A 14607-nucleotide genomic window follows, 5' to 3' on the forward strand; every position below is an offset into this window, starting at 1 on the left:
GATTTTTGATTTATATCACGAATTTATTTGTTTTATTATTGTTATTAGTTATTCATTGAAAAATGAGTCTCAGTCGTGCTGTTACGCTTTAAGATTTTATACTATAGCACATTTCTAATAGGTTTAACGAATTACATGTCATTTATTTGAATTCAAATTTATTTTAATGACTTAGTATTTACTAAAAAGATGTAAATTTTTTTAAAAAAATTTTTTTTTTGTGTGGATTTGAATGACTGTTTTGAATTCTTAGAATTTTGTGCATATGCAATGTACCTAAGTTAGTAGCGAGCGAAGCGAGCTTGGTTTGCGAAGCAAAAACAAATAAGATTTCATAGCAATTTTCGGGGGTTGGCGAGCAGGGGGCGCAGCCCACTAGTTTAATAGATTTTCCTATTAATTATATAAAAAAAATTGTGGACAAAAGAAAAATAAAAAAGGGGCAAAATTGTAAATGCACCACTTCTCTAAGTTTTTAATAGTACAGTTATTTTGATTATTATTTCTATGCCTCTATTATCTCTCTATTTGACTCTATACATAGAACTGAAATATTTCGTGACTGAAGGATTACCACTGCGGTTAAATCATATGCTACATATGATTGAGACAACAAAGACTTCTTTTTTAAATTCATTTCGATAACTGAAAAAGGTTTTAAATTCAAGGCGAATCAAGAAAAAAAACCTGAATGTTGATAAAATTAATAATTACTTATATTTCGCAATGTTTTAAACAATTTCTTTTTCAAATTTTAAAACAAAAAAAATTTAAAACAATTTGTTTTAAAACAAATTTTTTTTAAATTTTATTGAATATTTTTAAAGTTAAAACTAAAAAAAGTAAGAAATTTTTCTTTCTACTGAGTCAAGTTTTTTTAAATGTGTGTATTTCAATGGCAGATTTTAATCTTTTTTCTTCTCTCAGGGACGGGGGGGGGCAGCTCAGTGAGTTAAACAGAAATAAATAAATAAATAATAGTGTGTTTTATCTACTGAAGTGTAAAGAGTAAATAATGTGATGTATATAAAATACATTTTTCTGACTTATTGTCTTGTTTGATTGTTGAGTTTTAATAATGATATAAATTTTATTTTATAATTTATTTTTTGAATAAAAGATCTATATATATATTTCTCTTACACGGCACCAAAAAAAANTCACGGCGTGAACCACATAGGATTGCGTAGCAATTCTCGGGGGTTGGCGAGCGTTAGCGAGCAGGGGGCGGATCCTCCTAGTATGCTATAAAAGTCTTTTTCAAGTTTGCAAATATGATTAAGATTTTTAAAGTATTTCGAACTTTTAACTGAATCAGTTTGTATTTTACCAGTGCGAAAAGGGGAAAAAAGCAATTATTTGTCAGTTTATTAGAAAAAGAATGTATCAAAATTAGTATTTATGTTTTAAAAATTGTCTACATAATGAAAAAATGCTTTTTTCCAGGAAAATGTGAATTTTGATTAGGAGCTAAATAAAATTGACTGCCCAGCTCATCTGTGAAATGGAGAAAAAAAACGGAGGATTTGAAATTTTTTCTTACATTGGATAAGGTGTTTGTAGATGTAGACACTTGCTCCATTATAGCAATTGACTTTTTGTTTAAGAATTTGAATAATTTTAAAGCTCAAACTATTAGCATCTTTCCTTTCGTAAAAAAAAGTTTTTGTTATAAAAACGTTTTCAAAGTTAAATAAGTATTGAATAAGCATTGAATAAGTAAGATGAATAAGTATTATTCAATAATATGCACAATTAAGGTAACTATTTTGTGTCATAAAAAAAGGTTTTGTAAGTAAAACTTAATTGTAAGATGTGCAAGAATACCTAATATTGAATAAATTATAATCTATGCAAAATCATTAAAAGTTCAATTACATATCGAAAATTAACTGAAGTTAAAATTATCAGATAATTTGAGTTAAGAATTTTTAAAAGCTTAAGTTTTAAATTTATCTCCATTTCCCACACAAATTGATAAAATTAATCTAGTTTATTCCTACTTATAGTGCATTTTTTTGATAAAAACACTCAACGAGAACTTAGAAGAAATATTTACTCATTCATAATTAGAGGTTTTTAGAGTAATCAAAACATTGTTTTTGTGAAAGAAAAAAATTTTTAAAAAAAACCACAGAGGTGAAATTTAAATTAACTAATTTTACTTTTTTATCGTCTTTTTCTAAAATCGAAGAATATTTAAAGAGTATTTGTCGCTTCCGTTATTAAGAGCTCTCTTAAAAAAACGCTTAGCATTTTTTCTCCATATTGGTTACCGTTAGATGTTAATCTTTCCCAGTTGTTTTTCTACGCGTATTTCTTCAGCTGTATTGGCAACAGTTGAGGCGCGTCTGCTTATCGATCGTCATCTTGTTTTTTCTACTGCTCGATATTTTATTTAACATTTAGAGTGTTGATATTTCAGTGAAATGTTTGGGGAAGAACTCAAGGCGTTCTCTAACAGTCAATTTTTTTTTATTCACTATCTCAGGTTCGCAAATTAGCACTTTTTGAGACAAGGAATTCATTGACAAATTCCTGCATCTAACGTTTTTTGTTTTATTCAACCATGCGGATATCCGAAAATATGCTTCGATTATTCAATCTAAAAGGGTTAAACTTGGCTTATTTTTTTCTTCCCTTCTCTTTTTTTACATTTTATTCATTTTTTTTCTGATGATGTCACGGAAATGGTATCGACAGAAAATTTTGTTAAGATAGAAAAAAATATGAAAAATATTGTCAATAGAATGTCAGGAATGTTGAAAACAATTATTTTAAAAATTTTAAAAATAATTGTGATTTTGGTCATGGCATAATTTTAATAGTTAAACCCCACAGTATATTCCTACAAGTGTACATGTTTAACAATAGTATCGTACAAATTTCCGTGGTATTCAATTGAACCACGGTATCTTACATCTTTGCAAGGAGCTAAGTTAAGCCGTACTATTATGCAAACGTGCATTGTTCTATGTTAAACTATCATATCGTTCAAATTCACATGGCGCTTAGTTAAAACGCACCATTATACAAATTTGCATGATGCTAGTTTAAAACATAGTATCGCACAAATTTGCATGGTGCTAAGTTAAACCATATCGTAGAAATTGGCATGGTGCTAAGTTAAAGCATAGTATGGTGCAAATATTCATGGTGCTAAGTATAAACATAGCGTCATGCCTCTTAAACCTAATGACACGATATCATAGTTTAAATTTACAGGTGAAATAGTTCAATTGAGCGCATTATGTCGATTGAAGCAACTTTGGCATATTAATTGGCATATTTGGCTTAAAAATATTTCACTCAATAATAAAAATGTTCCAGTTTAATAAAGTAAATGAACTTAAAAGAAACAAAAAAATAAAGCGTAAATTAAATTTAAAACAAAAATTTTGCTTATCCCGATGTATAAATCGACTTCATAAACCCCAAAAATTTAAAAAAATCAGGGGGTCAACTAATACACCGGTAATTAATTCGGACATTCCTTGATTTTTAAATATCGATAAATTATAAGCAATGATATGAATATGAATTGATTCGATCTATAGATTTATTCTCTTGAAATATCATATTTTCTTTTTAATGTGTTACATGCAATTAGTTCTGCATTTTCTCTCATCATGTTTCCTTTTCATTTAAAGGTTTACTTTTTTTTTTTTAACTATTCTTTAAATTGCTTTCAGAAAAAAAAATTAAGAATAAGAAGAGATAATTTACTCGAGAGTTTTAATATTTTTAACTTGAAAAAGCTAAGTAGACTTAATTATTTTTGTTAAATATCGGTTTTAGAAATTTTCATATTTAACTTTTTTATGGTTTTACTTATACACCGACATAACAGAAATTTGCTTTCTCGTATTCAGAAATTGTCGAAGGGATGGACTGACCAGATTAACTGAGGGGTGGACCTTTTTAAGCAGTTGGGACATCGGTGTCCGTTTTATACAATTTTTGTCTGACCCCCTAATTGCAAGCAAAAATTTTTTTTGGTATTTTTAATTACAAAAAACAGTCTAATACATAGTTACTAAAAAATTCTGTTAGAATATCGAAATTATATTTGTACTAAAATATAAAATCCAAAAATAGCAGTTTGAAATTTTTTCCATTCATATTCACAAATTTATCAATAATTAATTTTGTAAGTTAAAGAAATTTTAATAATGAATAACTGTTTCTCTCAGATCTAAATAACTTCAAATTTGAAAAATTATTGTTTGGAAGTGAGCCGTGTTTCGAAGATTTGCATGCAGAAAAAGACACGGGTGTAATATGTTGAATTTCTTAACCACAAATTATTAAAATTCTAAATGTAATATTTTTCACCTTTTTTGACCTAATTTAATGTAAGATAATGAAAAAAGTACGAAAAATATGTTTAATACAAACTCAGCTTCAAACGATTATACACAAGTATACTTCAGAAGGGTACGGTACATTAGCATGAGTAATTTTATCAATAATTTTAAAATATAAGATTCCAGTGTTTCTTTCAAAAAATTTTTCCAAAATTTAAAGTTCAAAAAAACACAATACTAACCCATTTCGCCACTTTGCAAGATATCGGTTTTGAAAATTGTTTGCGAAAAAGGTGCTTAAAATACAGCAAATTGAACACTTCTGTTAATTCATGTTAATCTGAATAAGTTAAAAAAAAGTCGAAGTAGAAGTTTTTTTCCGAGAATTCCGTTAAATTCTCACACAATTGTATTCTATTGGTATTACACTGTAAAAGAACTCAGTAAATCTTTAGCCAGTATTTGGTGCAAAGTTTCTCATTATCCTTAAGTTTAGTTAAAGGAATCATGAAACTTTTTTATTTTAGTTACACCATGAATTGTGAAATAAGATTGAGAAATACTTCCATGGTGCAATTTACTGCACCAAAATTTAATAAAAAGCGCAAAACTTTGACGCTGACTTTAAACTGAATTATATTCGCTTACGACGTCATGTTTACTTCACAACTCAATCTCGGTGTGTCGGGACTTATAATATTGTTTCAAGTTGAAACAATATTGCATATTGTTTCAAGTATCAACTTATTTAGATAGGTAAATGTTTTATTTACACTGATTAAAGTTCATTTCTTTTATGTTGCCTTTTTAAATATAGTTAACGGTATAAAATGATTACAGATATGTCATAAAATAACCTACTTACGGTAAATAGTTTTGTTACGGTAAACAGCAACCTTGTCCAGTATTTGAGCGCCTTAGAAATACATAATAATGGGCAACCATTCTGTGCTTTTACAAAAGAAAAAAGAAAATGTATGTTTTGTTTCTTCAAAACCACCTACTTTTGGTACAACCCTCTACTGATATTTAGAGTACCAAAATATGGTAAAATTGAGCTCCATTTTACGTAGCCAGCAAATGAATAACAATTTTTGGTGCAATATGGCTCGGAATTTTTAACAGTGTATTTACATGTAGTTAAAAACCTGAAACAAAGTTACAATTTCTAATTATGAATGGTTTAGCGTGTAAAGCTAAGCACAGATGGCAATAGGGGTTAAAATTCGTCGTAATACTTCCTTGTTACTACTTTCGATTGATTTTTACGCCTATGCTTGAAAAGCGCTCCTTCCAATATTATTACACTCGTAGTGTTAACATTATAACGCGTTCTTTCAATCTAAATTTCAACTAAACGAACAATATATGAATTCGGAGACTCTACAAGCATACAATAATGCTATCCAAAATAAAACAAGCGGCGATTTTTTACGCTAATGTAGCCAAATAAGGGATAACACTCAAAACATGACAAACCTTACACTTTATTTATGTTGAAATATCAATTTTCTTATATTTCTTTTATTCTCATGATCTGTTGGAACTTATAAATTACAGAAAACTCTTATGAATGGTAAAATTACGCTTAAATTTAAACACATATCAGAATTATAAAACTTCTTAGAATATTAAGCCTGTTCACACATCACCTCGTAAGCATAGCATAAGCGGATGGATACACCGGAAGTTTTTTTAATTTCTTCCGGTTTTAGGAAGGTTGTTATCGCTTACATTCAGTCAACCATCCATAACCTTCTTTTTCAAAAAAATAAAATATTAGAAAGAAAAAAAAACAGAAACTCTCTTACCCTGTAGTCATAAGTACTCATATCTCGAATAAGATTCCGTCTGTCACCAATCAGCTGTCGAGTTCTAATTCCGTGTGTCCCTTGCAGAATTTCTTCTAAATGTTCGATGTAATCGATTGCATTTCGAAGTATTTCTACTTTTGGTAGCCTCTGGTTCGGATTCGGACTCGTTCTTCGTTTTAGTGTCTCGAAAGCTTCGTTTACCTGAAAAACGAAATGATTTTATTATGATAAAGATATAATTTATTTTGTTTTAAAAAAAATGCATGCATGAAAATTAAATAATAAAATAATAATTCAAATGTAATGTAAATTTTATGTTTACGCGATCATTTGTGCTACGTAGATTTAGTACAAATTTCTCCCTACAAATTTAGGTTTAAAATTATCAGTATTCACCTTATCTGAGTCTCCTTCGTTCTCGAATTGTAACTCAAATGTAATGTAATTTAACGTTTATGCCATCATTTGTGCTATGTAGACTTAGTACAAATTTCTCTCTACAAATTTAGGTTCAAAATTATCAGTATTCACCTTATCTGAGTCTCCTTCGTTCTCGAATTGTAACTCAAATGTGATGTAATTTAACGTTTATGCCATCATTTGTGCTATNACCATCCATAACCTTCTTTTTCAAAAAAATAAAATATTAGAAAGAAAAAAAAACAGAAATTATCTTACCCTGTAGTCATAAGTACTCATATCTCGAATAAGATTCCGTCTGTCGCCAATCAGCTGTCGAGTTCTAATTCCGTGTGTCCCTTGCAGAATTTCTTCTAAATGTTCGATGTAATCGATTGCATTTCGAAGTATTTCTACTTTTGGTAGCCTCTGGTTCGGATTCGGACTCGTTCTTCGTTTTAGTGTCTCGAAAGCTTCGTTCACCTGAAATACGAAATGATTTTATTATGATAAAGATATAATTTACTTCGTTTAAAAAAAATTCATGCATTAAAATTAAATAATAAAATAATAATTTGAATGTAATGTAAATTTTATGTTTACGCGATCATTTGTGATCGCGTAAACATAATCGTGATTTGTATAGACTTAATGATGCGTTGATTTAGTACCAATTTCACCCCCAGTATTTAGGTTCAAAATTATCAGCATTCACCTTTCTAAGTCTCCTTCACTCTCGAATTGTAACTCAAATGTAAAGTAAATTTAACGTTTATGCGATCATTTGTGCTGCGTAGATTTAGTACCAATTTCACCCCCGGAATTTAGGTTCAAAATTATCAGCATTCATCTTTAAGTCTCCTTTGCTCTCGAATTGTAACTCAAATGTAATGTAATCTATCTTTTATGCGATCATTTGTGCTGCGTAGATTTAGTACCAATTTTTACCCCCGGAATTTAGGTTCAAAATTATCAGTATTCATCTTTCTAAGTCTCCTTCGCTCTCAAATTGCAACTCAAATGTAATGTAATCTATCTTTTATGCGATCATTTGTGCTGCGTAGATTTAGTATCAAATTTTACCCCCGGAATTTAGGTTCAAAATTATCAGTATTCATCTTTCTAAGTCTCCTTCGCTCTCAAATTGTAACTCAAATGTAATGTAAATTTTATGTTTAAGCGATCATTTGTGCTACGTAGAGTTAGTACCAATTTCACCCCCAGAACTCGTATAGACTTAGCTGTATAGACTTAGTACGAGTTCTACCAACAAATTTAGGTTTAAAACTATCAGTATTCACCTTATTTGAATCTCCTTCGTTCTCGAATTGTAACTCAAATGTGATGTAATTTAACGTTTATGCGTTATGCATGTGCAGTATAGACTTAGTATCAATTTCACCCTACAAATTTAGGCTCAAAACTTTAAATAATCACCTTTCTGAGCCTCCTGCGTTCTCTCATTGTAGCTGCTTTTCTTCTGTCTACAGTCGGATTCTTTCTTTTACAGGCTTTGCATGCCCACAGTAAGCATCGGCGACCAGTGTCTGTAACGTGACCTTCCATGGAGTTCGACCCCCTGTGCAGGGGAGGGGGAGCTAGGACATGCTGCTCCTCTTCATCTTCTTCCTCCTCATCTTCATCCTCACTACCTGATGCCGGATTTTTTGAGCGAGATGTTGAGCTTTGTTGTTGGGGCGACATAAAGGCACAATGATTGGATAGATAATCTTCATGGCGGTAACTGCAAAGAAAGGGAATGTCAATTGAGCGAAATCGGTAAAATAGTTTCTGAGTTGGAAAAAAAATTCGGAAAAATAATACAGTTTAAAATAGTGGCTAATTTGATGTTATTATTTTTTTTATCTTCTCTTACCTTTCATAATTTTTTATCTTTATACTTTTAACTATCGACTTTTGATCCAATTTCTTTAACAATCTTATAAGAAATTATTGCAACAAAAATTTAAATGAACTTCATATAAAATGAACATGATGCCTGAAAAATAAATTAATTGAGACTAACTTTGAATCGATTCTAAATAAATTATGCTCAATCTTTTATTTTTTATGGCGAAAATAAACGGCGAAAAAAAATTTGGTAAAATTACAGTTCTGCATGATAATGACATTTCAAGTAAAAAAAAATTGGGTTTTAAAACCAAATTATAAGGTCATTCATTTGGCAATATTTCTACTTCTATGTTAACGGTTTTTCGGAGAAAAATGCTCTAAACTACTCAAGGTATCTGACTGAATAAAAATCAGCGATTTTGACAAAAATTTCGATTTTTTTTTTTATTTATTATTATTATTATCTACATTATAACTTTAGTTTATTAGCTGTCGAAACCCTTTTAAATTTTTTACCTTCAAATTTTAGAAATGAAGTTAAAGTTGTTTTGTTGTATACTAACAGATAAAACCGAACCTGGAATTAAACTGACGAAAGCAAAACTAAAATATTTTTTGTTTTACTTTGAGTATTTGAACTCTTATTTATTAGAATAAATTATATATTTTAAAACAGATAAAATTCCTTTTCAGAAATTATTTTTCGAATTATTAGTTTTTTGACGTCAGAATTTTCATACGTTCCAGAATTTTCTTGCATTTTACGAAAGAAACTGATTTTGATCAAATTTCTTTACGCTAGCGAGCCTTACAAAAAAAGTTTATTATGGAATTCTTTGAAATTTTGTATGTAGATTTTTCATAATGTTAGTAATGTGTTGAATTAAATGCTAAGGTCAATGCCTTAATTTGTTACTTTCATCAAGTTTTAAGTAAGAATATTTATAAATTTCCCTTAAAACAATCAGTATTAAACAATGTATTTAGTTTCATATTTCATTGCTTGTTTTAGATTATTTAAAATTTTAGCTCAAAACACGGGTGATTGCAGGAGTGAATTCTTTGAAATTTAGCATGTAACTTCCCAAAGTTAGCGAAATTTGTATTCATGTTAGCGATGTTTAGAACTAAATGCTATTTAAGATTTAGGTGTATATTTGTAATTTTTATTAAAATTTAGATAAGAATAGTAATTTTTCTTTAAAAATTCAATATTTAACTATATATTAAGTTTTTTTTGTTGAGATTTTAAGTTTTCGTTCAAAACAAAGGTAATCTTAGGTGATTTGTTCAAAACACGGGTTATAGAATTATTTGAAATTTAGTATGTAGAATTTCAAATGATGTTAGTGATGTTTTGAACCAAAAACTAAGATCTAAGTTTTAATTTGTTATGTTATCACGTTTTAAATACGACTATTTCGAATTTTTCTTAAAAAATTCGATATTAAACAATACATTTGGTTTCATATCATTTCATTTTTTTTTTTTTAGATTTTTATGATTTTGGTTTTACAAACAGTGTACATAAACATTTTTCAGAAATGTACACATTACCATTTTGCTGCAGAGTTAATAGAGCAACGTGAAAAATCTGTAGTTAGTAAGCTCAAATTTGCCCTTACTTTAAAAAATGCTTGATAAACTTTCAAACTTTACTTTAAATTTAGAACTTTAGGATCCCTGTTTACCAAATATAAAATTAAACTTTCGACTAAGTTTCTAAAAAAAATATGAGTCAAAACCAGTGGTATACCGTAACAAACCGAGTATATCACGAGTCTATAAACCAAGTACAACAGAATCGAGTATATCACGTATTGAGATGATATACTCACCAATCTCTTTCTGAGTGCGAATATTGGGAGGGTGTCCCGGGAGATGTGGAAGCGGAAGAGCTGGATGTGAAGGACGGTTGATACTGAACTGGTTCTGCAGTCGAAGGAAGTCTTGTATCTTTCATCTCCATACAAATTCTAAAGGATAATTTCTTCTTTTAATTTGCAAATTTGAATCTTTCTTGGGATAAAATAATGATAAACCACATTTCAATGGTTCAAGAGAAAGTTTTCAATGAAGTATTCCTCTGCTATATAGAGTAAATTCATGGAAATGGCAAGTCAACAATGCAAAAAGAATTTGATGTGACGATGGAAAAAGTGTGGCTTATCACTATTATCCCAAAATATCTATAAATTTATAAAGTATTTTATTTGTAAAAAAATTTTAAAAAAATAAAAAAGTAGATATTTTTAAAAGTTTTATTATGCAACGATAAATCTAAAATTGTATATTTTACAGATATTTATATATATTTTTCAGATATTTTAAATAAAATATTTTGTGAATTGTTTGTTTTGCCGGTAAAATACTTTGTGTAGGGTCCGTTAGTAGACCCGACTTTTTCTAAAATTGGCCCTGAGTATATTTCTTAATATTTTCTACACTGGAAAAACTTTTCACGTATCTGAACATCAAAAGTGGTGGCAATAACTTTACATCAAAGAAGGGTTCTACTGTATCAAGAACCAAGGATAGTTCTTGGTACCGTGCTTTCTTACACTGTAGAATAAACATAACGTAGGAATCCTAAATTAAAGAATTCGTCTAGTTTCGATGTTTTTCTTTTAAATATTAATATGAAACTTTCAAAAACTAGTTTATTTGTTTTATTATGTGTGAAAAATTATGAAATTAGTAAAGCAAATTATCATTATTATTTTTTTTACAGAACCATTTTTAGGTAAAAATAAGGCTTTTTTGCACATAGTCTAAGCATTGTAAAAAATTTCTAAAGTTTAAAACAAACAAAAAACCTTCGTGGAATTTATTTAGGAGGCTATCAACTATGTTTTGCACTATTATCTTAAAAGCAAGTGCATATACTGCTGAGTTAGGAATCAATATAGTTAAAAAAAAGTAAATTTTTAGAAATTTCCACACTTGTGTTAGCTAAAAAACATGCATAAAAATTAAATTCTACTTTTACTCTTAGTCTGTAGTTCAAAACATGTGTGCTATAATCATGAACATACATGAAAAATTGTAGACAATTATTTCAAAAACAACATGAGATATTGTCTTTAAGGTTATTTAAAATGTGAAGAAAAAAAATCTTATTTTGAGATAAACACATTTAAAGACTTAAAATCATTACGCTATCCACTGTTATCACCTTGCACAAAAACTGCTATAACTTGGTAAAATGAAACAAAAGTAAAGTATTTAGAAAACTAAGATTAGAGGAATTCTGAATTTATAATGAACTCAATTTCGAAAGTTTAGTCCAAAATAATATTTTTTTCACTAGTCGCCTTAAAGATGTATGCATACGATATTTCTTAAAGTAAAATTAGTTTCTTAATCAGACATGCACACAGCACAGAAAGAATATTAATATGAATATGAATTAGGCTTAACAAAGGCGGAACGGGTAGAAATTAAGTATTAAAAAATTATTTAACACAGTTCACAGATATTTTAAAATCAATTTATATAATAAATTAATTGATATGATATTTTTAATTAATTTTTAAAATCATTATAATACATCTAAAATCATACATATTTTACCGGTGAAGTTTTGTCTCAGTAGATATTGCATAGTGGCCTGGAAGAAAACCAACTCACTCCAACTCTTATTAGATGTAAACAAACTACTGGTGATATCTAATTTGCGACAACTTTGGTGTTTTCGGAATCGGAAATAATTCAATGCACCTGATCTCGGTCTGAGCTTTCTCCCTTGTTTGAGATTGGATATTTTTTATATATTTTATTAATGAATGAGTGTAGTGTATGAATGTTTTATTCGGGATTAACTTGAAATAACACACAATTTTTAGATTTTTTTAACACCAAAGTTATTACGGATTAGGTACTACACCACAGTTTTCATAGGGTATAATTAGCAAAGGAAAAAACGGATCACCCAGACTAACTTTTGATCGAATGATTAGATCGTCATGTTCTAGGACTCAATAATTAAGTTAAATAATTAAGTAGGCGATATTTTTAGTGAGGAAGACAGAGTCAAAAGCGTACTTACTCTGAATATGGATACTTTTTTAAAATTCGACTTCTCAGGAACTGCTCAACCGATTTCGCTCAAATTTTGTAATTTGTCATGTAAAACAACATTCATTAAAAGATAAATCTGCATGTAAACTATACCTTACAATTTAAAAAATTTTTGACTATTATTAAATAAAATTCTAAAAATAATAAATCTTTACCAAAATCTATTTTTCTGCAAGGAATTATCTTTGGATAAACAAATTTTATTATTGCGTGCAAAAGTTATGAGCAAGATATGGCGAAATACGCAAAAAGTAAAATTAACAGTAAGGGGTCCAAACTTTCGACTGCTCTCCTTTTCCAACTATTGTAACCATATTTCCAAGATTGCGGCAATCCGTAATTTTTCGGAGGTCAGAAATCCGAATCCGTCTAAAAAGATGTTTGTTTATTCAAAGAAAGTACTTTTTTATGTCTGATTTCGTAACTAGAAATATCGTCTGTACTAATTAATTAGCATATTTGCAGTCCCCCTTGAGCCACTAAGATTGAGTCCTAAAACTTGAATATCCGATCACTAGATAAAAAATTATTCAGGGTGATCCGTATTTTTTTTCACGCACTCTACGTACATTATTTACAAACATTTCCATAGCATCAGCATTGTTCACCTATTAATAATGTCTTTTTAACTCCCTATAACTTCACAGAAAAATTTCTGGCTTCAAAATTAATCAAGATATGAAAGATGTTTATGAAAGTTCGCAAAGTTTTTTTTATTTTTAATACAAAATTCTTGTTATCTCTAAATTAATGCTCCAACCTGTATCAGAAAATACAAGCTTGATATTGTTTTATATATCGGAAAATTATCGCTTTTTTATCGGATAAAGCATGCGTTCAACATTGCGTGGACTGAGAGTTTTCANTTTTCCAACTATTGTAACCATATTTCCAAGATTGCGGCAATCCGTAATTTTTCGGAGGTCAGAAATCCGAATCCGTCTAAAAAGATGTTTGTTTATTCAAAGAAAGTACTTTTTTATGTCTGATTTCGTAACTAGGAATATAGTCTGTACTAATTAATTAGCATATTTGCAATCCTCTTGAGCCACTAAGATTGAGTCCTAAAACTTGAATATCCGATCACTAGATAAAAAATTATTCAGGGTGATCCATATTTTTTTTTCGCGCACACTACGTATATTATTTACAAACATTTCCATAGCATCTTTATTGTTTACCTATTAAAAACGTCTTTTTAGCTCCCTATAACTTCACAGAAAAATTTTTGGCCTCAAAATTAATCAAGTCATGAAAGGCGTTGATGAAAGTTCGCAGAGTTTTGTTTATTTTTAATACAAAATTCTAGTTATCTTTAAATTAATGCTCTAACCTGAATCAGAAAATACAAGCTTGATATTGTTTTATACATCGAAAAATTTAAAAATTGCCACTTTTTTATCGGATAAGGAATGCATTTAACACTGTGTGAACTTAGGTTTTTTTATAGCAACAGCCACGTTTAATACTATTTTAGACTATGTAACTTTAAACGACGGAAATAAAAATTTGAGCAAAGTTTGTCGAGGAGTTTTTGAGCAAAAAATTTGTTTTCATTTTTTATTTTTCAAAAAAGTATTCCTTTTTTTTATGTTTGAATTTTGAGCATTTAAAATGACACAGTTTAAAATTATGCAAAATTTGTAAACCTTACAATTCAAAAGTCTTTTTTATTAAATTAAATTATTAAAAAAATACTTTTGAAATGCTAAAATTTGCTTGAAGTTATCTTTTACAGAAACAACTTTTTTTTAATTAAATTTAGTAGGTGTTGAACGGTAATGACGTTCAAGTTTGTTGTAAACTTAATATGGCAATAAGTTGAACCGTAGTATAGCTCTTCTTAAAGCTTGATTCACACCTGATTGATATAACTTAAACAGAAACATGGTACAACTTTACACATTATTAAAACTGAATAAAAGAATTTGACAGCGTGTTAAACTTTCAAATTCAATGCAACTCTATTACTTTACTTAGTTAGTTGAACCTTATTATCGTGCTTCGTAAACTTGATGACACAAAAATACTATGGTCCAACCTGAACGAAAACATTAAATTTAACTCCTTATTAAGATCGCATAAAAAAAATTCAAAGTTTTTGAACCATAATATTTTTCAAACTTTCAGCAACACCAGCATACTTTATAGTT

The 14607-nt window shown here is 28.8% G+C and overlaps 1 protein-coding gene across 5 annotated transcripts in view; it reads right to left on the reverse strand.

Moving 5' to 3' along the window:
- Positions 1-14607, reverse strand: part of LOC107455214 (myogenic-determination protein nautilus) — an 81886-nt gene that overhangs the window by 52118 nt on the left and 15161 nt on the right. Inside the window, exons 3-6 of one of the 5 annotated variants that reach the window (XM_071186479.1) lie at positions 10213-10350; positions 7968-8264; positions 7236-7245; positions 6800-7003 (exon numbers count right to left, since the gene is read on the reverse strand). In XM_071186479.1, coding sequence (XP_071042580.1) covers positions 6800-7003; positions 7236-7245; positions 7968-8264; positions 10213-10350 — 649 coding nt within the window. Of the gene's footprint in view, positions 1-6118; positions 6323-6799; positions 7004-7235; positions 7246-7957; positions 8265-10212; positions 10351-14607 lie in introns of all 5 variants that reach the window. The other 4 variants (XM_016072711.3, XM_016072712.3, XM_071186481.1 and 1 more) reach the window with 4 other exon arrangements.

The sequence above is a fragment of the Parasteatoda tepidariorum genome, chromosome 10 (assembly GCF_043381705.1).
Source record: "Parasteatoda tepidariorum isolate YZ-2023 chromosome 10, CAS_Ptep_4.0, whole genome shotgun sequence".
Taxonomy (NCBI): domain Eukaryota; kingdom Metazoa; phylum Arthropoda; class Arachnida; order Araneae; family Theridiidae; genus Parasteatoda; species Parasteatoda tepidariorum.